Raw genomic sequence first — 26,209 nt, 5'->3', positions numbered from 1 at the left:
AAATGAATGATAATAATATTCAACTCCGTACGATGTTTAAATGAATGTCGGATGCTTGCTTATAATTTATATTGCTATGTACTTTCGCAAATAAATAGCAATAACATTCGGCTCCGGAAGATGCCAAAATGATTAATGTCACATGATTGCTTTTACGTTTGAAAGTGAATAGCAGTTACATTCTGTTCCGTACTATGCTAAAATAAATGTCGGATATTTGCTACATGTGTATTACATTTCGAAATGAATAGTAACATTTGGCTGCGTTTGATGGTAAAAAACAAAACAAAAACAAAACAAAACACACACACACACACAAAACTGTCTGATGTCTGCCTTGACGTTCAAAATTCGGCCCCGTACGATATGATGAAATAATTGTCAGATGACTCATTTCACTTTCGCAAGTGGACAACAGTGACATTCGGCTCCGTACGATGATAAAATAGATGTCGGATGTTTGCTTTTATATTTGGAAATGACTAACTGTTAAATTCTGCTCCGTATACGACAGAGCTGCCAACCTTTCGAAGCACAAATTAGTACTCAGCAGCTCCAAAATTCGTATTTTCCACCAGAATTCGTATTTTTTTCAATCTCCCTCTTTTTGCTATGAGGCCTACAGGCTCTAAACATAACGTTATGACACATGCCGAAGCATCCAGCTGGTCACCAGCACGATAAAGATTCTAAACTACGCAATGTTCAGCGTTGATTGATTGCTTTCTCGCAATGTGTACAAGTGCAAGTTTATACCTCCAAAATCTTTCTGGGCTGATTATGGAAGCTTCCATTTTCTAGCAGGGGACGGGGAATGCTTGATCTTCTCAAGAGAGCTTCTGTGTGAGCGGATGCAAAACTCTGTTCTGTGTTTCCAATTATGTACTATCAAAACATAATCATGCGTTGTTTTCAGGCTTTTTTCATTTTATTGGATTTTAAACATCAGTATTTTTCGAAGTATTCCAATTCCTTTTCCCCTGACTGGAATCGGAAAGTCTGCTATAACGATGATCGCAAAATGCCGCGCTGTGTGTGGAAGCGCCGATGTGGTGCAAACACGTGGCTTCATTTTCAAGTTTAAATGAATGCGCCATGTGCTCCTGCCTATAAGAGGTTACTGCAAGTTCGATGGATCGAATGCGCCATAGCTGAGCTGAGCTGAATGGCTTGTTTACGGTAAACATGCAATTTACGTTCGATATGAAGAAATCATTACGTCTTTCACGAGGGAAAAACACACAAAACAAACAAACAAACAAACAAAATACACCCACGAACGAATGTTGATAGCCAAAACTTTGAAAAGTAATAAGCAGTTTTGATGCGCGTGAACTGAAATTAATTGTCATTACACGTTGTATTTTGCTGTCTAACCAGGTGATGACTGCATCTCATTGGACCTTCTCGTAGTGAATTTGTCTGGGCATACGAGACCTTTCATGTATTTCTGTGATTGCATTTTTAATTGACTAAATAATCAATCCTTTTGTTATTGTTCAGGGAACATTAGATATTCGATCAAGTACACTATAATCGACTCTTCGATGTTCCCTACTATGCGCCAAAAGAAAGGCTATAGACATAGAACCATGATATCTTTGGAATTTTTCCTTTAATTCAACTAATGAGCTGGTTCTTCGATCGATATTTCCAGGATACTTACACGCTGTTTATTCCAATGCGCGCATTCTTTCGTCTGGCACGCACCTGGGTGTGGCACCTGCTTTTGTGGAAATTTCCACAAGGGAGAGGGGTGGGGTGTCAAGTTTCTTCGAGCCGAAGAGACTGCATACACAATCTCTTCGCTTTTATTTATTGTCATTCGTGTTTTCGCCTTATTCTTTGCTGATATTGAACATTTAGATTTAACTTTACGAAAGTTGCTATAGCACATGGTTCGTTTTGTTGTGAGGTGTACGTAATTTCTTTTTTTTTAATCATTCTTGAGAGGGGAAAGAAGAGTAAGGGGGAAAGAAGACTAGAGGGAAAGGGAAATAAAACAAACGTCACGTACGCTGAGCATTCACAGGAAGCCGTCTTTTTACACCAGTCACCAGCATAGTTATCATCACTATCAGACATCACTCGAGATCATTTTAGCCTTTTCCTATGATCAACATTAAGAAACACGCATAATCCCTCGAGATAAATACCTAGGAAACTCAATAATAAATACAAAGTATCAACACCTCCCAACAACACAAACATTTAGAAAAGACAGCAAATAGCACATCGAAGCGACTGGGATCAAACTCCGTCGCTTCGATTGCAGCGAAGCGGAGAAATCGCCGTTACGAAAATAACAGTGCGAGACACTAAGAGAATTACGTTTAAATACTTCAAAGTATAAAGGGAACAGATAAAGTGATATAAAATGTAAGAAATCGTACTAAACGAGGTGTGAGAAACGACGGAAATAAAACGAAGTTTAGTAGTAAGCTTAGGCCCTAGCAAAAGTTTTGCAGCACCGAAAGCTACGCGAAAATAAACACACATATAAAACTCGGTATTGCGACGAGATCCTATGGGATCAAGTCAATAAACGATACAAAACAAAGGAAATTGATTCATTTTGACGGGAAAATAGTTTGTTATAAGTATTCTGTTATATGAGATCTCCTTTAATAGGCCTAGAAATAATCGAGTTTCCACGATACTCTGGAAAGAAAGTTCGAACGCTTTTCACCTGCACATATACTGCAGAGGGCAGTGCACATCAGTCATCAATACACGAACAGAAACTCACCTCTACAACTTCCTCGCAGAAAATGATGCAATAGCGTTATAAAAAAAAACAGACAACACTCTAAAAATCATTTCGTACTTGGGAGGCAAGGGACAAGAGGATGAAAAGAAGAGAAAAAGAAGCAGACATTGCACAACGGGACGCTTTCACCCCGCCTCATACGGTACTGTAGTGGCAGCTGGCTAATTGGGATACCACGGCGATCCATGTAAACATCCAGGGTCCGTAGGCGACAGGGATTCACGCGCGCGAAGTTCTGTTCGGTGTACACAGTACGCAAGCAGCGATATGCGTGTGCGCACATTTTTTCTATTCAGCGCTTTCCACATACGGTGCGTACGCGTTGCATCGATATCCCAGCTGAATACAGATAACATGGCACATGCGACGAGCGTTTGCTATATTTTTACCCATTATTTTGCCCCACTGTGAATTCGTACTTTCTAAGGACGTTTTCATATTGTCGTATTCCCTTCGATTTTTCGTATACGAATTTTTCGGAACGGTTGGCAGCTCTGGTACAATGCTAACATAAATAACAGATTGTTGCTTTCACATTTGAAAATGATTAATGGTATACATAGGCTCAGTATGATGCTTAAATAAATAGAGGATGTTTGCTTCACATTCGGAAATCAATAAGGGTAACATTCAGCTCCATAAGATGCTAAAATGAATGTCGGTTGTTTGCTTTTATACAGTGTATTTGAAAATGATTAACGGTAATATTCGGCTCCGTAAGGTTCTAACATACTATAGTAAATGTTGGATGATTGCTTTTACAATCAGAAATGAATAGCGGTAACTTTCGGCTCTTTACAATGCTAAAACAAACAATCTGGAAATGCTCCCACTTTCTCATCCCAAAAGTAAGCTATGACCACCTAATAGCATAGGCATCAACTTTTATAATTATCTTTATATAAGCCTATTTGCTAAATCTTAGAATTCAGAATAATGGTGATTGAGATGATCTACTTTTGTATTCATTTATTTTAGACATGGGTACCTGTCACGTCAGTAATGCTTAATAATTGTTTTTAGTAGGACCGATTTAGTTTTTCCTATGTTTTTCTTGATTTTTTTGGCCACCAAAAAAAAAAATAGAAATCAATGATTTTGGTGGTCAAAAATAAAAATTAGTTTGGAGCCCTGCGATATCATTGGGCTCATCATTACTTAATCTTTCCCATGATACGCTAATATTTATATCATCAATCTGCCGACGTCATCCGACAATTCATGATTCAAACCTTTTTTTTTTCATCGTCCGTAACCCAACTTTGAACACAGACAGGGTATTCTTTCTCATTCTAGAGTAATGAAGGAGCGCACTTTCGGCTGTGATCTAAGTCCTATTATCATCATGAGTTCATGTCGCCGTTTAGTGATCTAAACTTCAGCTTTGCTGAACTGTTCAATGTCTTGAGCAGGAAGCGAAAACAATGGCTGGACTAAGGAACCTTCGTTTCAAAAGGGGGAAATAAACAACACTGAAACCGAACAAGCCGGCCGAGCATTGTTTAGGTTAACCACGCGTGGTGATAATCGCGCCCATTGATCGCTCTGTCCAGCTGGCTTAACCCTATTCTAACTGGGAGGAGTTTTTACTGGGGGTGACCCCCCCCCCCCCCCCCCCTTCAGATCTCGGCCACCGATCGCGCGATCGCTGCGAAATTTTTCCTGAAGATAGAGCTGGATGTCAACTACAAGATTACATGGTCATACAATAGAAAAATATTGCCTTTCTATTTTTAATAAATTGATTATGCAAAGTTGTGCATGAAATCATATTTTCACCTATAACTCCATAAAAAAGACTGAAGTACTGCTAAATTTTTGTGTCAAAATTCCTCAAGACATATAAACCAATTTTCATTTAAAAATAAAGCACAGTCAAAACCAATTTCTTTTGTTTTTTATTGTTTTGTTAATTTCTTATGTATTTTATTGATTGTTCGACCTTGTGTTTTCTGTTGTTTTTCAAAATTTGTTGCAGGCACTTTTTCAGGCTTATCTACACTATATAGAATTGATTAATTTCAATGGTTCAAAGATGAAATACTATAATTTATATCAATTTAACCCCAAAAACACAATTTACATTCAATTTGCACACGATATCATGAATTTGAGCTGTTTTCCGGTTGACATGCATTTGCATAACATTACGTAACTTCAGAACGGTGTACTCAGACGTCGCAAATTTGGTCTCAAAATATGCGGAAGACTTCAATGAAAAAAGTTGTGAAACGACGCGGCAAAATCTTTGCGCGTTGCAGAATCGTGACGCGAAACGTGGGGGGGGGGGGGGTCAATTTGACCCATTTGACCCCCCCCCCCCCACCCAGTTAGAATAGGGTTAAGAGTATGCATATTGACCAAAAATAGTCAGAGGGATGCTAATTTACTCTTACAAGCTATCGCTACTATTTAAGTTGAAAACTGGAACTTTCTGAAAGGTTAAAGATGATCGTAAAATCAGTTCTGGCTACAGGATTTTATTATAATTATAATAGCATACAACATGTACCAAGTTTTCATCGTTTACCTGTCTTATCACTCCAAAGCAGTTCAGCTTAACTGTTGGCTTATAGAAGTGATCATCAATCGGTAAGGATTAGTCAGATGAATTCATGAATTCACCTTATGCATCACGGCTAATCGAACTATTCAACATCGTTGAAGTAACCATACTTTTTTATTTTCATAGTTCAAACTATTTCTTAACATTTATATGCAAAACGAAAGTACTCTACACGTTTTTCAAAATGCTCAGATGGGTAATGAGTCAATTCCACAAAGATTGCATTACAGCAACCTTTACTGACCTAAACAAGTTTTCTATAGAGCTATCAGTTCTATTATAATGGCATTCTGATAACTTCGACTGCGTTTTGAACTCGTACCGAGCACAGCATTCAAAACAACGGGTTCCTCAGGTCCTCTTTAGGTACTGGTATACTTGCTAAAAGCATTCTCTTTAGCTTCCATTGACAACAACATGCCATGGGAGGAGAATGGAAGCGATCAACTTTCTCGGTAAATGAGGCTTTTCGTATATAGCACACATTGCGTGCCTCTTTCTTTTTTCTGTTTCTGTTGTTTCAAACTACACTGCAGCCGACACACAACACAAACACACCAAAGTTTACATTCAGGCAACCGTATTTTGGTATTGGTTAGAATCGAATTATATCTGTCTTGTGATTGGCTAATTATCTGTAGCAAAAACAAAACAAAACAAAACAAAACAAAAACAAAACAAACAAACACAAAAATGCTGAAAACTGCTTATCGAATATCAGTGGCGTGCCAAAGGAGTAAAATGGAGTCTATACTCTAAAGGGGCCTGAGCTTTTGATTCCAGAAGAATCTTCGTCAGAGGCAAAATGATAATCAGGCAGGGAAAGCAATCACATTATAAAGAAGTTCACACAACACGAACAGTCAGGGACAGGCTAGGGACACGGAACAAAGAAAACAAAAGGAGAGGATGGGAGGTCATGGGCAAGGAGGCCAACAGTTGAAGGGAGGGGGATTAAAGCAGGAGGGTGGATAGACAAAAGGCATAGGAGGGTCAGTGATAATCCTGAATGCCACGGGGGTGCATCCATTTAAGAATGAATTTTCTCACACACCCAAGCTGTCGCCATTTATGTGTGTGCGATGAAGCGTTAACGCCGTCGCTAAGCAGGACTGTTGCATCGGGGGGGGGGGGGGGGGGGGGGGAACGGGTTGTGAGCTTGAACATAACCTGAACTTTAAGGGCGATTTTCTTTTTTTTTTCTTTTATGACTTCTAGGGATGCGGAAAGGGGTTATTTTATATATTATTGTAAAGATAAAACTATACAATGTATGTAGAATTCAAGTATTTATATATACATGTGTAGACATGCCTAAAATTTCGTTTACTGCGACATACGCATTTCGACCGAGCGCATCACGACCTGTATGGACTACGCACATGACAGGATTGTATTCTTTTATCTTGCGCTCTGCTTTTGTGGGAATTTCTTCAAGCATAGGTGTCAGGTTTTCCTACGTTACGTCTGCGGTCATTAATTCCATAATTGTTAGTTTGTCTGCTTTCTTATTCTGTGTTTTATGCATTTTACTTGAACTTAAAGGTCTAGACATTTCGTTTGCTAAATGCACGCGAGTCACGTTGCATTGTATGATGTATTTTGTTTCGTTGACCATTCATGAGAAGCGTTTCTTTGAGCAAACTCTCTTTTCACACCAAAATCACTTATAGAAGGTAATCATCCACATTGGTTATCAAAATAATAATTCCGTCATTTTCCTTTCGTTCAGAAACAGGAATCAGAATTCTCAACACGTCATCCACATTGGTTATCAAAGCAATTCCGTCATTTTCCTTTCGTTCAGAAACAAAAATCTGTTATTCTCAACACGTTATTACAAAAATTACATCTCACAGCGATAATAGGGCCTACTAGAACCAACTCATCGCAGCAAAATGACACATTACGGTTACGAGGACATACACAATGCTTGAACAAATTACTTTGCTTCAAAATGTAGAAACAGATGAAGTGACATAACAAGAGAAAGGGCGCACCGAAAGAGGTACACTGTATCAAGATCAACTAAGATAAACTCTAACACAAAAGAAGAAGAAGGAGGAAACTATTCCCCCCCCCCCCACACACACACACGCACACACATACACACAAACGAGTAGATACACAAAGGTCATATGTTTACCTTTGGGAGCAGTGATTTAAAAGATGTTTTAGATATCACATGTGATGCATAATAGGTCCGTTGTGCAAAGCATCCTACATAATTTTTTGTAATAAAGCCTAGAATATAAGGAGATATCAGTATTTCTCTTATAGATTGTAAAGAACCTTCGGAATTAGGACCTTTGTTTCATTTTCGGATTAACGAACCTTCGGCATAACGAACCTTATTTCATTTTTTGATAAATGAACCTTTGGAATAACAAGTTACAAACCTCATATTTTCGGATTAACGAACCTTCGGAATAGCAAACTGTAACCGTTCACATAGTGTACTGTATTTTCGATCATACGGATTCAATTTTTTTTTTTTCCAGCGGTTGTTTCTATCCCTATAACTCACATGGGGGTTTTGTTTCATGTACGTGGTGAATTAATACGCCTTTAACGCAAGAGCAAAAACATGGGAAAGTTTGAATGCTTTTCACGTGCACATCGTCACATAAAGAGAATCAGGTGCTGACGGACCATAGAAGTGTCTCAAAATCAATACTGCCATGCAGCTTGCACCAAAATCACAATTCTGATAGGTATTATCCCGTAACAGGGGCGGATCCAGGAATTCCGTAAAGTGGGGGCGCGTTTACAAAATTAAAGGGGGGCGCACGCACCCCTCCCCCATTTTTTTTTTTTTTACATTTCTTTTGTTTCAACAACAAAAAAAAAAATAAATAAAGGGGGGGGGGGGCGGGCGCCGGTTGCGGTCCTCCCTGGATCCGCCCCTGCGTAACCAAGTAAGTTTGAGAGAGAAAAGTTTGAGCCAAAAACACAGCGTTGACAAGTACTACCACAAATTGCATTTTAAATATGGTATATAGTACACAGTACGAGAAAGTATACAGCACGAGATCTCTAGTTTGATTTTCATTTCGCTTCGAATAGTAGACGAGCAGTGACAATCCGTCAAAGTGCAAACTACAGCTAGGGCCTAGCGGCACAGTTTACAGGTCTACCTTCTGTTCACTGCATGGTACACATAAACAAGAACAAAAGCGTTTTCTTCTTTTGCATGTTAGCATGGGGACGATAGTGAATTAAGTTCACCAAGATTCAATGTTTGTAAACAAGAAAGCAGCGCGTAGCAAAGACCTCAGATCGTTGTTATAGCACACGTGCATCTATTGCGGTAACATTTTAATCAACGCACTAACACCATCTGAACATACTGAACGATCATGCCACACAATCACTGTGAAGGGGAAATGTTCAGCAACAACAAGAGCACGAGTATGTAGCCTACCATATACTGTACGCGCATTCATTCCGTGAGTGCCAAATACAAGCTAGAAACACACGCAATAAAGAAACATTGCAAGTTCATGAACTGAGGGACTTTTTTTTTTTGTCTTATATCTTAACAAGATAAAGACGTTGTGATTTCGGGTGCTGTTCGTTATTCCGAAGGTTCGTTATTCCGAAGGTTCGTTTATCCGAAACACATAAATTCCCTAAACCATAGAGGTTCGTTAATCCCAAAACGAAAAAAGGTTCGTTAATTCGAACATTTGCGGCGTTATTTCGAAGGTTCGTTAATCCAAAAATGACATAGGGTTCGTCATTCCGAAGGTTCGTTAATCCGAAAATGAAATAGGGTTCGTTATCTCGAAGGTTCGTTGATCCGAAATGATATAGGATCCGAAATGATATAGGGTCCGTAACGAACCTTCGAAGTAAGTCGAGCTTTGTTTCATTTTCGGATTAACGAACCTTCGGAATAACGAACCTTATTTCATTTTCGGATTAACAAACCTTCGGACTAAAGAACCTTACTAACGAACCTTCGGAATAACGAGCTGTAACCGTGATTTCATATCCAATTTGTTTAATTGGACCTTTTAAAAGCTATGATTGTATCGAATCATTGAAATGAAATTTAACGGCCTTCTGTCCGCCGTATCAAAAGTGTGATGATAAAGGGGATGTGCGCATTGTCATTCGAAATACATGTAACTACATGTAACTCTACATTTAAGTAATTAGTCTGATTATTATATAGCAACTGATTTTGGGATTGATAGTCACTACTGACAGTTTTTATTCTCGTAAACGGCACCTGTCAATCTCACAGGCGTCAAGTCGAAGCACTCACACGTCATGAATTGACCATAACGTAAAAACGACAGAACTCTACACACAAGAGTTCTGTGATAAAAACACGCTGGGCACACAAGATGAGTATGTTGGAACCACATGGCGCACTCACTGCTGGCAGGGCAAGCACGTGCTTTGCTCATCGAACTGATCGTTTTTAATATCGCTGCACAGCAGAGATTCGTATTCCAATGCACAGTAGGCTTACTCTCTCTCTCTCTCTCTCTCTCTCTCTTTCTCTAAAAAAAAAAAAAAAATGAAAACATTCACACTTGAAGGGGTGGATACATTTAAAACGGAGTCAATTTAGAGTGAAATTGGAGTGAATTTTGAGTGAAAATGTTCATTTTCACTCGGAGTGACCTCCGGGATCACTCGAAGATTTTGGAGTGCTATTGATGTAGCGCGATTCCGCTGCTTAAATGCATTCAGTTTTGCTCATAATCATTAATTTCATCCTTCTTTTTTTTTTTCTTGGAAAGCAAGCACTCCTTAAAGAGGGAAAACCCCGATTGGACAAATTGCGACGTAAACATGCATTGACATAGTTATGTGATACGTATAAACAATTTATCATGAAAGGAGAGAAGGGTACCTACAGTACATGTATCCAAGATAAACATTATGCATGCACGTGTAGTACCACTTCTCGGGGACTCGAGTGAAGTTCAACGCAGCTTTGTTGATTACATAATGCCACTCTGGTGGTTTCGCCATACCCTTCTCTCTCTCCTACGTTTTCTTTGTTTTCTCCCTCTCTTTGTCTTTTTTTTCCCCTACAAATCGTGTACTTTAAGAATAGACAGACGGTGTTAAACTTCAACTCAAGTGGCTTCTTAAGATCTGCGCCTCTTTCATCCATCTTAGGGACCGTGACACTATTGTGAATGACACAATTAAAAGCATCACACAAGGACTTTCACGCCTCGTTAGACCTTTAAGACTCAGATCTTTTTCTTTCTTTTTATGTGTGTGTGTGTAGACGTGGACGCCATTGGGAAATATCAAGCTCGAGACAATAAGTGGCCACTTACAATATAATGACCGACCGATGTTGAAGGTAGATTAAATCAGTAACTAAGTCAGAAATTGGGGAACCAGTAAATAAATAGGCAGCGATCGACACTTCGACGGTTTGCCAATCTAATGTGCAGCGATCGACGTCGAAAGTGTCAATCAAATACGTTATTTACGGTCGACGTCGAAGGTTGATAAAATCAGTAAGCAGCGATCGATGTCGAAGGTTGATAATCGGATGGGTGCTGTTCGTAATATTCCGAAGGTTCGTAATTCCGAAGGGTCGTTAAATTCGAAACACACAAATTCCCTAAACCTACAGGTTCGTTAATTCGAACGTTTGTGGCGTTATTCCGAAGGTTCGTTATTCTGAAGATTCATGAATCCGAAAATGAAATTAACGGAACAATATACCTTCTGAATAACGAATCTTCGGACTAGAGAGCCTTCGGAATAACGAACATCGGAATAATAGCTACCGATGTGTAAGGTTGATGAAATTATTAAATAGCGACCAATGTCCAAAGTTGATTAGGTCATACCGTCCGACGTTAGTGATCGAGAAAACTATAAAGTAGCGGCTGATGTCGAAAGTTGATAAAATAAGGACATTTAAATCAAATAGGTATAGCGTCCATAATGTCGAGATCAAACAAAATTGAGCAGCAACGAAGTGTCGAAGGTTTATGCAATCAACTTGGTATCGCACGACGTCGAATGTTAAGCAAAATTATCTGATTTATCCGACATTTGTTTTAGCATTGTAAAGAGGCTAAAGTTACCGTTATTCATTTCTGATCGCAAAAGCAATCATCCAACATTTACTAGTATTTTGACACCTTACGGAGCCGAATGTTACCGTTAATCATTTTCAAATGTTAAAGCAAACAACCGACATTCATTTTAGCATCTTACGGAGCTGAATGTTATCCTTTTTCATTTCCAAACGTGAAAGCAAACATCCGCTATTTATTTTAGCATCTAACTGAGCCGATTGATACCGTTAATCAGTTCCAAATGTAAAAGCAACAATCTGTTATTTATTTTAGCATCGTTCGGAGCAGAACATTACCGTTATTCATTTCCAAATTTAAAAGCAAACATCCGACAATCATTTTAGCATCGTACGGAGCCGAATGTTACTGTTTTTTCATTTTGAACGTCAAGGCAGACATCAGACATTTACTTTACCATCAAACGCAGCTGAATGTTACTGTTCTTCATTTCGAAATGTAATAGCAAATATCCGACATTTACACTGTTAGAACGCTGTGTAAAATTTCGTTGTTTAAAATATTGTTGTTTAAAATTCTAAACAATGTTGTTTGAATATAGAAAATCGCAGCTTGATTGCCTTAAACAGCGGTTGTTTAAAAACAATTCGGAATGATTGATGTGATAGTCATGAACCAATCAGCGGGCCTGCATGTATATCCTTCGTCGCAATCGATCGCCGCCGCGCCGCCGGGCGGTGCCACCGCGCCTCACACACACACGTACATATATCACACGTTTATGTACGTATAGCTATACAGTAGCGCGGCTATTCATCATGATGGACGGCGGTGACGATGACTGCAATGCAGCTAGGAGTCACGAACATTTTCAGCAAATGGGGTCTAGCTATAGAAGAACTTTGCCAGTCATTCCAAGGTATTTATTTATTTAACTGATAGTTACATCGCTTCATGCCCATCTGTAATTTGCATGATGTATGAAGCTAGTCACGGCTCACGCTTTGGGTTCTTGGCCGGGCTGCGCTACGCCTCGCCTTCATGCATGTAACGTTAGATCTAACAAACTGTTAATGTTAACGTTAACGTAGGTCGTCTGTACCGGTACGTACATTATGTTTTTCAACCAACTCGTGCTTGAATAACGAACACTTGCATAATTCAATCCTTACATACATTTTCAAAACTTCACATCAAAAATACGAATTTCTTTTACAAAAACTAATCATCTAAACCAGCGTACGGAATATTCCCATTGTTGACACAGAACAGTAGCCTATTCGTTTTACAGTACTGTAACAGGCACCGTATCACATCATGCACAATTTATAGGCGCAGTGTCCGAGTTCAATGATGTAGAAATCTAACAAGTTAGTTAGGCATAGCCACGGTCTAACGTGACGGTTAGGGCCTAGCTATAGGCAATGCTAGGACCTAGTCAAGGGCTAGGGCCTATATTTTAGACTGCTAGTGCTAACTAAGTTCATAATTACACAATGACCTGTCTCGATCATTTCCTACCTCATAATTTAGAACTTATGGTCGGCTGTATGATAGCCCTACTACATCGACCACCCTTTTGTAATAAACCGACCGTGTGTTAATTGGCGCACTGAACGCTTTATTAGTACGCACTTCACTGCACGCAAAGCACATAAAAATGGATTGGCTTTGACTGTTGATGAGGATGGTGTGGGAAAACGCGAAAATTCACCGTTCATTAACAAAGTTAATGGTTTTAATCAAGGACAAAATTTCGAATGAATATTTTCACCGAATCGTAATGTAATGTCTATAGATCCTTCTAGTATGGAAGTTTCTAAAAAGCTTCGTACAACACGGTGCTCATACAACTCGGTTTGCGTGCATTGTCAATGCAAAAACAGCGGTCGATCTCAATAAGGAGCTTTACCGCGGGGAGCTGAAACGAGGCCCCGCAAGTTCGACGGCGATATTTTTGCACTGAAACTTCGAATCAAAAAGGGAACAAAGGCATTTACTGATAGCCTAGCTCTGGATTTTCTCAATCACGTAGGTCAAGTTTTTATTTGCATGAATTTCAGTGTTAAATATTCTTATCAAGCAAATAAACATTAGGCGGTCGATGGGTAGTAGGTCCAACCGTACAACCAAAATCTACTGTAAACATAACGAACCCCCTAAAATCCAATACTAAAGTGCAAGTTAAGTTCTGCTACTTTTGCTGGAACAATTCATTCTGTACTGAGCATCATTGCCATCAATGATGCTCGATGAATTAAGGTCTACGTAAGCTTCCAGTAGAAAAAAAGGCCTAGAACCCCTATAGAAAATGAAGATAAAGACAGAAAACAGATTGTGGTGTTTTTAACGCACAATATAGTCTATGCACCACACGTACCACCTTAGTAGAGTTCTATTTGTTTCGTGTAGGTAGGTGGTTTGGAACCAACTTTTGGCACTTTTGTCACTTTTGAATAAGTTTCTATGCAAAGATTAGGAGCTTTCTTCTCAGTCTGTCAAGATTTCCATGCCAAACGAAGCACATTGTGCAAATTCACACAAACTGGTGAGAAAAATGTTTATAGAATGAACATTTTTGCAGAAGCTAATGATCATGCATAATTCACTCCATGTTTTTGTTATTAACTTTAGTATTATATTTTTTTTCCATTTGGTTTATCATTCTTTCTGGGCCACCCTTAATATGATTACAAATGCAATCTTGTTCGCTAATTTGTACAGATCAAGCAAGACTTCAGCCAGGAGATCATGGCTGAAGACAGGATGTTTGCAGCATGGCCATGTATGCTGACAAAGTACTCTAGTATGGGGAATCAAGATGTCTATCGTAGCAAACGCTGCTTATTCGTCACACGGGTGACACCGATGGCCTTTCCCAAGGTACATTTTAAATAGTATTGCTCTGTGTAGAGATTATCTACAGCCCCAGTACCACCCTTTCCTTTTTTGCATTTCAGTTGAGGTGAATTTATTAACAACATTAACAAAATACTTACAGTATGTACATGACTATATTAAAAAAAAATTTTCGATCGAGAAATTCATTCAATGCTTGTTAATTAATTTCTAAGACTTTCGCAAAAACCTGCAAAAACTGAAGTGGATCTGTAATTTCAAAGCCAATATCAAAGAGATCATCCGGGCTCTTGATGACTCTGCTTTGTCCATCATTCAACTTGCATGTCATGTTCCCGTATTTGGTTTTGTTGCCGATTCGACATTCCCCTTTTCTTCTCCACTGCCTGATCAACTCACATGATAATCAAGCTTTTGTCATTATAGGATAACATTAACAGAGAAGTCTTTTATGAACTATTGAAGTTTTTGCATTCTTTTTCCTACTACTTGGAATAAAAATCACTGGACCTTGAACATCCCTTGCTCTTGCTAATCTAATTAAGATATATTCATATCAACTGATCTTGCTTTATGCAATGCCAGAATATGACATGAACCTCCTGCAAAAGCCCAAATGTCATTCATATTGCAATAGTCTTTGTTAAGCACTTAACAGTAGAGCAAGATTATTCTTATTAAGGCACTGGCTGTCAACACCATTCAACTTTCTTTCATCCAAGTTCATGGTAACTCTGATTGTTGTTTTGTAGAATAGCATGAAGATTATTAAAGCATTATAATTCTAATGCTTGGCCTTACAAGTTTGGCTCTACTCATCCACAATTACTTGCCGTCTTGGTAGTAAATGCCGTTGCCAGAATCAGTCTCTCATTCAAAATGTGTAGTATTTTCTACAATACCCTCCAGACAACTTTAAAACAGCCCCCCCCCCCCCCCCACACACACACAGTTAGTAATCCTGGTTGCAATCAAGTACAATATAAGTACCTAAGCTAGCATCTGAATATGAGCTGATACTTGTCAGCATTTCTCTTTATCAGCCTTAATTGTGTTATTTTTAAAGGGTATATTTGTACTTATCATTCAAAATACTCCCCCTGTGTCATACATTTTGCTCCACAGAGGAAAAAGAGACGCTTGCATTCAGCATGCTGCCGCTAGTTTGCCGAGGCTGGACTGCTGGGGTGTGGGGCAAGTGCTCTTTTCAGGAGTCGTTGGAGTTATTCTACGACTTTCAACCTGTAAGTACCTAACTGTTCGGAGGCTTATCTTCTAAAACAAGTGATGTGTTGCCCTCTTATTAAAATGATGAGATGGACTTTGACATTGCAATACAAAATATAAAAATCATCAAGCTGTGGTCCATAGTTACAGAAATTCCCAGTTTATGCTGTTTCATTTGTTAGTTTAGTCCATTGATTCTACATATTTATGCAAATTTACTATGTTGCTAATGTATGCTGTGAATCACAATAATTTTTTTTAATGAAAAAAAATCTGATATTACATAGTCAACATACATATTTACTTTATTTTGTGCCTGACTGCTCAATCACACACTTGTCCAATATCAATATGTCCTTTTCATTTTGATAAAAACGGGAAAACATTCGCATGAAATGCAAAATTGGTCCCAAATGTCGCCAACAAGGAATATTCCATTCATCAATAAATATTGCACTTGACCTATGGTATCATTATATTCAGCAAGATGCTGGAAATATATTACATACCACTCGTATACATCCAATGTGATACAGGGTGTCTCCCCCCCCCCCCCCCCATACCAAAAAGAAAAAAGACCTCGCATACTCCTTAATGTTCCTACAATGTAAGTGGACAAAATTGTTATACTACTAGTATTGGAAAGAGTAACTTACCCAAAATAATGAAATGCAATTCAGAAGTAGTTTTTGTTTGATAATACTTTTTGCCTGGGCTTGCCAGCAATAAAATTAATTGCCTTTCAGAAGTTCCCATAGGCCACACAGTTGAAAATTCATTCAGCCAGGTCATGGTTAGCCCTTGCAAGAATAGAAAATGTAATACATGGATGTTATATACTACATAAAATACCCAATTTAGGGTATATGTTTGCAAATGAAATGTTGCAGAATTTGGCATGGCACTTTATTATGAACTCTACCTTGAACATTGGAGAGGTGTGGGAAATATATCTGTTCTGATGGACTTCATTATACCAATGCCTCAACCCAACACTTCTGCGTAGTTTATTTCAAGATTTTATTGAGATGTTATTACGCATGTTTCTTTTCCACTTCCATTTCATTTTACAGGAGGGCACAGACCTGGCTTTCTACATTGGACAAATTGACAGGATGCAGAGACCACAGCCCTTCATCTTGCTGATGGGAGGATCCTGGAAGAAGCCTCTGCAAGTTTTTGCTACACGACGCGAAGACCGAGAATACAAGGAAGCGATCACTTGTGACAGTCCCCGTACCCCGTCCCCATATCTATGCAGTTTCGCTTTCCTGTACAGGACGGAGGCGTGGGGACAAGATTGCTGATTGGTTGGCTGACTGGCTGGCTCACTCCTGCCAAGCATCGGGACCGAACGCTATTTTGGCCAAGTACCGTACTCGTTTCCCCCCAGACGGGACGTTCCTCGGATTTGATCATGTGCAGAAGCAAATTTCGCACACGACACGCTTAACTCCCGGCCGCGTTGTGCTTGCGAAAACTCCCTATTGTAGAGAGACAGGGATTCTTGTTTCCAACTTTGACAAAGGCTGTGGACTGTGCATTCAAAGTGCATTATGTCATAGATGTAGAGTACCAGGCTCAATGTTTTGCTGCCTGGCAGTGCTTGGAGACAGTTGTGTACAAAATGCCTGTTAAAGTGACGTCCAATTCTGTGAGAGAGATCAGGACACACCTGAACTCTTCAAATCAGGAAGATTAGATGCGTAGAATGAGATTTTCGTGGTCATCAGAACTTTAATTGACAAAGTTGACTAATAACCCCTGACTTACTATTGCAGATGTTCCCCAAAAGCATTGCAACTGAATTGATTCAAAATGTTGTTACATCAAATTGAACATTGTTAAAAATGATCTAGTTAATAGAGAAGCTGTGTAGTGCAATACCTTCAGTAATATTTTCTTAGTGGGGCAACAAAGTACAGTATTGGGACAGAAAAGCAAATCCTTAGAGGGCCATTCCCTTATGCTTCGCTTATGAGATTTCCAAGCGCATGTAATAGTGACAAACACTTCAAGAACAAAGTCAGTGGTTCTAAGAAAATCAGATAATTATTCCAGGAAATAAGACTCATTCAAGATTTATCTTGTCTTGTCAGGGTATGATCACTATAAAACTGGATAATGTGTCTGTAAGGTGTGCATTGGACTGTAAAAGCATTCTGAAAAATTACATTCTCTGTGTACTGTTCATTCAGTTAGCCCTTTTGGACCCATCTGAGGGCAACTGATGGTCCCCATGCACCCACACAATATGAGAAATGAACCAACAAAATATTAAATGTGGCACAGGTACAGTTGTATACATAATCTCAAGCTGAACACATCCATGTTATGCATAATTAATTCTTTAATTATTGCATGTTTCAAATTCAATTTGCCATTGCAGTTTAGTTGAAATATTGTGAAATGTGATTTTTACGGCGTTAAGCACCCCATTTGTATGTAAGTGGAATCAAAATGTACATTTGACAATACACTAAGCTTTAGATGAGTCGAGGTCAATTCAGCTGGGAAATCACTTCACTCAAGCATAACAATAGCTCGTGATTTTTCCTCTGCAGTCAAACTGCATATTTTTACTAAATCCGCGCAATTCGACACATTTTTCTCGGTTCTCGAGAACTTCGACTTATCAAAGGTTAACTGTATAAGAAGAATTGCTACTCTGTATATATTCTGAAAATGGATGAGACAATTCTTGATTGGCTCAATTTGTTATTTGTTATTTGCAACAAGTTTGCACATCGATGGACAGATTGACCGATTGAAGGTTTTCTAATGATACGCTGTCAGTGATATAGACAGTGAAAATGTGCTGAAATATATATTGGCCAAAAACATAAACATTTGTGTTATTGTGCTTATATACAAGTGAGTTGAACAGTAATATGGGATTAAGAACTGTTTAAATTCTAAACATGAATATTTAATATTTGCTTTAAACAACCCAGTTGTATAAAATTACTTTTAAACAACCCGGTTGTATAAAATGACTTTTAAACAACAGTTGTTTAGAGTTTTAAACAACTTTTTTTAAACAACTCAGTTGTATAAAATTACATTTAAACAACAGTTGTTTAGACTTTTAAACAACTTTTTTTAAACAACCCAGTTGTATAAAATGACTTTTAAACAACAGTTGTTTAAATTTTTAAACAACTTTTTTAAACAACCCAGTTGTTTAAATTTCTTTTAAACAACAGTTGTTTAGAATTTTTAAACAACAAAGGGTTAAAAGTTTAAACAACTACGTGTTGTTTAATTTTTAAACAACAGTTGAGCGATTCACCGGTTAACTTGTGGTTGTTTAAAATTTTAAACAACCTTGTTGATTTTTTTCTAACAGTGTATTTTATTATATGGAGCAGACTGTTACTGCTATTCACCTCCAAACGTAAAAAGCAATCATCTGCCATTTTCTGGGCATCTTCCGGAGCCAAATGTTATTGCTATTTACTTTCGAAAGTAAAAGCAAACACCCGACATTCTGTTTAATCATCATACGGAGTTGAATATTAGTGTTATTAATTTCCGAACATCAAAGGGATCATTCGACATTTATTTTAGCATCTTCCGGAGCTGAATGTTATTGTTATTTACTTTTGAACGTAAAAGCAAACATCCGGCATTTATTTTTATCATCGTACAGAGTTGAATATTATTGTTATTCATTTCCGAACGTCTAAGCAAAGATCCGACATTTATTTTAGCATCTTCCGGAGCTGAATGTTATTGTTATTTACTTTTGAACGTATAAAAGCAAACATCCGGCATTTATTTTTATCATCGTACAGAGTTGAATATTATTGTTATTCATTTCCGAACGTCAAAGCAAAGATCCGACATTTATTTAAGCATCTTCCGGAGCTGAATGTTATTGTTATTTACTTTTGAACGTAAAAGCAAACATCCGGCATTTATTTTTATCATCGTACAGAGTTGAATATTATTGTTATTCATTTCCGAACGTCAAAGCAAAGATCCGACATTTATTTAAGCATCTTCCGGAGCTGAATGTTATTGTTATTTACTTTTGAACGTAAAAGCAAACATCCGGCATTTATTTTTATCATCGTACAGAGTTGAATATTATTGTTATTCATTTCCGAACGTCAAAGCAAAGATCCGACATTTATTTTAGCATCTTCCGGAGATGAATGTTATTGCTATTTACTTCCGAAAGTAAAAGCAAACATCCGACATTTATTTAATCATCGTACGGAGTATTATTGTTATTCATTTCCAAACGTCAAAGGGATCATTCGACATTTGCTTTAGCATATTCGTGAGCTGAATGTTATGGTTATTATTTTACTTTCGAACGTAAAAGCAAACATCCGGCAAATTACTGATACTTTTCAAAAGATTTTCGCGGATCGATTTCAGCTAATTTCCTTCATGTAGCCGATGGTTGACGGGAGAGTTTGATTTTCATATCATTAATTCCGCGCTGGAGCGCTCGGGCAAATGCGGGTGTTTAGACGAGCGTGAAAGTGCGGGCGACTTCCCTCGTCTGTACGCGTCCAAACGCCCGCGTATTACCTAGTACGCCCGGACGAAAGGGCTTCCCGCATTTGCCCTAGGGGTTTTCGTGACGTTTCCCGCGGTCGGCACTGTACATCTAGCAAGACTAGCTATGACTGTTGGGTTTTCATGGAAACGTAAATCTCAAATAATCAGAATTGATGGTGATTTCATGCCTTTTATTGCAGGTCGTTATGAATACGAAAGTGCAGAAAATGCCGAAAGTCACTATCAAGTGAGATAGACATTGTTACAAAGCCCAGATGGAAAGGATGACAGTGATACAGCAGTTGGTGTATCCATATGAATTTGGAAAGGTTGCAAAATTTTATATTTGTCATTTAATAAATAACTTCACTATCATTTCTTTGTTGTTTTCCAGGCACATTTTCGCTGTCAGTAAGGGACTCGGACCCTAACAAGGGTGACCATGTCAAACACTATAGGATACGCAAGATGGACGGCGGGCACGGTTTCTTCATCACACAGCGCAGCATCTTTCCTACGTTGATCGAACTCGTACGCCACTATCAGAGTAAGTCCGCTCTTGTCTTGCCCACATGCTGTCGCTATTCCAGGTTCGACAGGTGAAAGCAGGGACCAGTCAGGCTAAAGCCTGCCACACGCTGTACGATCCGACCAGTCGTACGACCTTAAGACCAACCTTGCCAGTTTCAGTCGTACGACTCAGTGCCAGTCGTTGAGATTTGATATGTTGAATTTCCACAACCCGGTCGTGGGCTTTCAGCCAATCAAGATACAGTAAAATGCAAGTGCACGCAGTGCACACTGCTTGCGCTTTAATACTCATTGGTAAAGTGTACTGAAGCCAGAACAGTCGTAAGCCTAGTTGTAAGGTCAGTCGTATAGCGTGCGTTGCCAGGTCGCACGACCTGGTCTGATGGTCATATTGAAGGTCGTAGAGTGTGCGGCGGGAATAAAATGTTCAAATTTGTTTCACATTCTGGAGGTTGTAGCCTTGCTGTAAACTGATGTTCAGTAGTTGCTGCTAGAGCAGGCAAGCCAAACACAACGTTCCATCAAAGCTCTTTGGATATCACAATAACAATGGGTGAGGAATTATGACTTTAGAGATCTATTCTAAACACAAGCTTGATCAAATCTGTCTATTCACAGTTGTAAAGTTTGTAAATTTGGAGGGAATTTAAAGAGTATGACAGGATGTAAGGGTCTACATATAAAGGATAGACTGGTGTCCGTGAGGAAAGATGGTTCTGAGGGGAATCAGTAGTCAACAAACACTTCATAATGCAAAGAAGATAAATTAACATTGAATTACCGATGATTAATTTGATAGTTTCAGAAGCAAAACAAAAAACCAACAGCAAAGAGGACATGTGCTGCTTGCCAGGACTTCGCACAAGTACATTTCTGTGTGATGAAAGGTCCATTCCATGATACAGATTGATAGAAACTGTGTAACATCCATCGCATATCAGACTTTATACGCGGGTCTTGCTGTTGGTTATAAATTAGTTTCGTATTCAAAGTGAAATGTGACATCAGATCCAATCTACAGTATCTGTAGCACGCTTACCAGCAAAAATGTTTGATGATAGAGCAGTAATTGCTCTTTCCTTTAATAAGCATGTATAGAATAACAACATAATCCTATTCATTTTGTGAACTGAAAACCTGCTCACAAGAAAACATGGGTATTGGGAGGCTGGTGGTTTTGTCCTGAAAAAGGTACCTCATCTCAGTTTAGCTTGGAGGATAAGAGAATGTGCAGAAGAGTTTTCTGTTTTTAGCTGCAAGGGGGTGGCTAACTTCAGTGAGAAATGGCAATTTGAATGAAAATAGTGGAAATCTGAGGGAAAAAGGTAATAAAGTATTAAACAATGATGGTTGAGGTTGTGGACATTTCAAGTCTAGACTGGTGTAAATTCTTTTCAACCATCTGATCAAAGTAGGAAATAATGTCTATTCAAATAAAAAGAAAATGGAAATGAAGCCGCTTGAAGTGATATTTCGCCAATTGCCGATTGGCTTCTTCGTGCTCTTGAAGTTCCCGTAGAGGAAACGGCCCTTATTTTGCTTGAGATTGTACAGAGTCTTTGTACTGTGGCATTTGGCGATGTATCAGTTGATCTGGGTGGGTTTGTGCATTTGAGCAGAACATATATTTCTATTTTCATAATCACCAATATGTCAAGTCAAGTCATTTTACAAACATCTGAAACCAACCATCAATGTCAGAAGAAGTACATTCAAGAAATTCCAAATTATATCATTTTTATCATGATGTATGCAGAGCAAACCAGAAAAAAAAAAATGGCTGAGAGACATTATGTATGACATTTATGACCAAATACTGCTACTTCAGGAGACAGAGAGAAAGAGAGAGAAAGAGAGAAAGAGAGAGAAGAAACATGACAGGAAAGAAAAGAAGAAATTGTTACATTTGTTAGCTAATTTTTTTGGGGGGGCAAAAAAAATGGTAATAATTTTCTGATTTTTTCTTTGTACAGAGTGTGCAGCATCTTAGAGAAAATAGATGTGTATGACATCATCATCATCGTAATACTTGCACAGCATACAAATAAGCCTTCGAATGTAATACATGCACATAGTGTAAACAGTGTACATGAGAATTATCTGTTGTGATGAATAATGAATAAAAAGGCAACAGTGAAATGATCAATCGAGAGTGAAAAGCTTGTGTGGTGTGAACAAATTTTTGCGAGACATGAACCCTTTCTGCTCTTGCTTGCAGGTTCAGTGGATGGACTGTGCTGCCTACTGACCAAGGCATGTCCCAAGGAGAACCCCATAACCTTTGGTCTCGGCAAGGACCGGTGGGAGATCCCGCGCGAGTCGCTGCGGATGATGAAGCGTCTCGGACACGGCCAGTTTGGAGAAGTCTGGGAAGGTATAAGACTGGACTTCGTTTATGGATCACGAGCCTATTCACAAAGGCACAGAAAGATAATTTGTTTGCCCTCCCTACTCTATGTGACAGACACATGCGAGATTGAATACACAATGCCTTGCCAAATATCTCTGTCCATCATAAGTGTTGCATGCCATTTATTTCATGCCAATTATATTGTGCAATACAATCAATGTAGTTCAGGTGTTCTCCCTTTGCATTGGCAGTGTAGTCTCAAGGAAGCAGACTGGTGAACTTTGACTTCATTCTTCTATCCCTCTTCACTTCCATATTGGTATCTCAAATCAGGTCAGGTTTAATAGTACAAGCAGGTTCGAGTTGACTTTTGTTGTGAAAATCATGTCATGGTCTATATTATGATCTGATTGGTCAGTGCTTCCATTTCCCATCTGTTTCTGACCAATAGGAGTTTGGAATGGAAACACGCCGGTGGCCATCAAGACCCTGAAGGAGGGGACGATGTCACCCCAAGCCTTCCTCGCTGAGGCCAACATCATGAAGAAAGTCCGGCATGAGCGGCTTGTACAACTCTACGCCATCTGCTCCGATAGGGTACGTCACTAATCCAGCAATCTTGTGCTGCGCTGAATCAACGTGTTCAGCAAGCTTAAAGGGGAACCCCAGACTAGTCAAAATTTAATTTGAAAGAAAAAGAAAAAATTTCAGGCACAATTGTGAAGATTTGATCAAAATTAGTTTAGTATAAGGGAAGTTATGGAAGTGTGAATGTTCCTTTTTTTCTTCCTCCGTAAAACAGTTCTTGAACAGTCAATATGAATATGCAAATAGTAATTGTCATTGCCTCACAACTTGCCATATAGTTTGTGCAAAATCTTGAAATTCTCAGGGGTTTTTTTTTTGTTCAAACATGATTAGGCCACATTCTCCAATCCCATTATATCTGACTGATCACTATTTTGAAGTTATTCAGCCAGGAATGATATACTATTTTATACTTTTCTGGCAGAAAATTGAATTTTCATCATTTGTTTTTTCTATTAGTCAGTGGATATGAGATGATGGCACTATAATCTCTCTCATTTTGCTTCTTCAAATAAACTGTTTGAAAACTGTTTTTTCAAAGATTAGTGAATCGTTCAAATTTTATACTTTCCTTATACTTTTGATCCGATTTTGATCAATTTTTTTTTACTGTTTTGCAGGCAGCATGTTACTCTTTCTTCCCAAACTAAATTGTAGCTGAACTGGAATTCCCCTTTTAGTCATCAGCTGATGTGCCATACTTACATCCACTGGTATCCAAAGATAAATGGCAGACAGGATGACGGATGATGAAACAACGGGGAGCCATTAATCTTGTGTTTGATAGATTTATATTACATCTATGACCAGCTAGGAAGCAATTTATTGCTATTAAATAAACATGGACTCATGGAATTACACTGTAGGTACTCACCAAAGACCGCGGCACTGAGGATTAAGTCCCTTGGCCAGAGGCATTGCGACTGCTTCAAAGAAGCTTGAACCAGGGACCTCAGGATGTAGAGTCTTTGGTTCAATCCATGGAGCCAAAATAATTCTTCATGAGCCAGGCTACTCTGTCCTCATACTGTTTTCTGAATCTCTTTTTGCCAAATTTATGGCCTTTCATTTCTCTTTTTTTTTATATATGCATTTTTGTGACAATCAATGATCTACAACCTACCAACTGCAGTTTACATGTTGAAAAGCAGTTATAATTAAAAGGGGGAAAAAAAAACTTGACTGTTTGATAAAAGACAACGAATACATTTGAAGAACATTCTTAGTTTGTTTGATGCATTTTACTGTAGATGTCTTTCCCTTTGTCATTTATTGTCTAATTTATGTCTTTGAGAAATGACTCACTCAAAAAGTGCTAAGTGGAAGACCTTAGTGTGCAGATGGAGGGGGGTGGGGGGGGGGAGGGGGGGGGGGGGGCTTGTCAATCCCAAAAGAGATTACACATTGTGGCTGTTTTATGCCACTGCATGTACTGGTATGTTCTGCAACAATGCTGCTGTATGGTGGCCTGATACAGGTCTTGACAAGTACGCGTACAACACAACCACAGCAAAGCAGTGTTAGAAGGTTTACATATGCTGTAAGCCAGCGCAAGTGTAATGCGTGTTGTGAGAATGCCCCGTGTACAGACTGCGCCTTGTGAACATTGAACACGCACACATGCACATATCTGTGGCAGCTTTATAACATGCCATACGAGAATACACAGAGCCTCATTATCTATGTGCCATGTGTGTACAAGTAGAATTTGTATGGCAATCCATACTGGGCTGGGACATGTCAATGACAAAAGCGTCGACAATGGTACAATCAGCCGAACAGTGGTTCTAGGGGAAAGAGCTCTGAGGTTTTGGTTTCACGTCGGTCTGAAGTGGATGTTTCGACAAGGCGGCAGACATATTTGTTACATTGCAATCTTTCGATTGTGGCAGCTGATTTGCAGTTTGAAATAAAGGATTTCATTGAACAGTGAATTCATCATCATTTCTCAGATTCCATAAAATGTGCTGGCAGTTAGACTGTTTATTGATAGAGGCGTGACCTTCAAATTGAACATTTTGGTAACTTAGCACTCATTGTAGTTTCACACACCATGTAGATTCTTTTACAGTGAAGATTTTTCCTGCAGTCTAGGTTAAACCAGATATGTATGATAACATTACCAGTTACTGTAAAAGTGGACATTTTCGCTGCGTTGAAATTTTCGCGCATTTCGCGCAACCCGAAACTAGCGCGAAAATAAAAGCACATGAATATTTTTTGCTTGCCATATGTTCCAGTAGTTAATGTCTTGATTCCGCGGAATCAAAAACACGCGAAACCCTTCTTACCACGCCGAGCGCGAAAAATTAGTCGCGGAAAATATCCACTTTTACAGTACCTGATTTCTCAGGTGACACTACATTTTGCTCCTGCAACAATTCCTCTGTTTTTATTTTCTCCAAGGACATAGGATTAGGGTTGTGACAGGGTTTTAGGATTAGTCTGATGTGAGGATTAGGATAAGGGTTAGGGTCATGTTGGTGGGTAGAATTTATGCTCGGCGTAGCGTGTAGATATTTCATGGGCGCAATTGTTTGCAGGAGCAAAATTGTCATGGAACCAATTTCTCTACGTGCTGGTTCATTTTCCAAGTCAAATTTAGCCAAAGTATTCAATGAGAGCAGAGCCAGCTTTACTGCAAGTTTGAACTTGAGATTTTGCGCAATGAATACATACAATAAACCCTTTGACTTTGAGTTGTTGTAATGTCTCATAGGGTTTCTGCAGTGTTCACTTGCTTCCTGTCTAAAGCCAAGGGTTTAAGTTTCCTGTGG

The 26,209-nt window shown here is 38.8% G+C and overlaps 1 protein-coding gene across 1 annotated transcript in view; it reads left to right on the top strand.

Annotated features, from left to right (window-relative positions):
- Positions 1 to 26,209, top strand: part of LOC139720532 (tyrosine-protein kinase Fyn-like) — a 77,202-nt gene that overhangs the window by 42,178 nt on the left and 8,815 nt on the right. Inside the window, exons 6-8 of the mRNA XM_071631884.1 lie at positions 20,358 to 20,510; positions 22,713 to 22,868; positions 23,296 to 23,441. Coding sequence (XP_071487985.1) covers positions 20,358 to 20,510; positions 22,713 to 22,868; positions 23,296 to 23,441 — 455 coding nt within the window. The remainder of the gene's footprint in view (positions 1 to 20,357; positions 20,511 to 22,712; positions 22,869 to 23,295; positions 23,442 to 26,209) is intronic.

The sequence above is a fragment of the Diadema antillarum genome, unplaced genomic scaffold, assembly GCF_040938485.1.
Source record: "Diadema antillarum isolate AM-2024a unplaced genomic scaffold, OU_Dant_1.0 scf00000128, whole genome shotgun sequence".
NCBI lineage: Eukaryota > Metazoa > Echinodermata > Echinoidea > Diadematoida > Diadematidae > Diadema > Diadema antillarum.
Note: the sequence above shows the minus strand (reverse complement) of the source record. Positions and strands in the feature narration are given on the sequence as shown.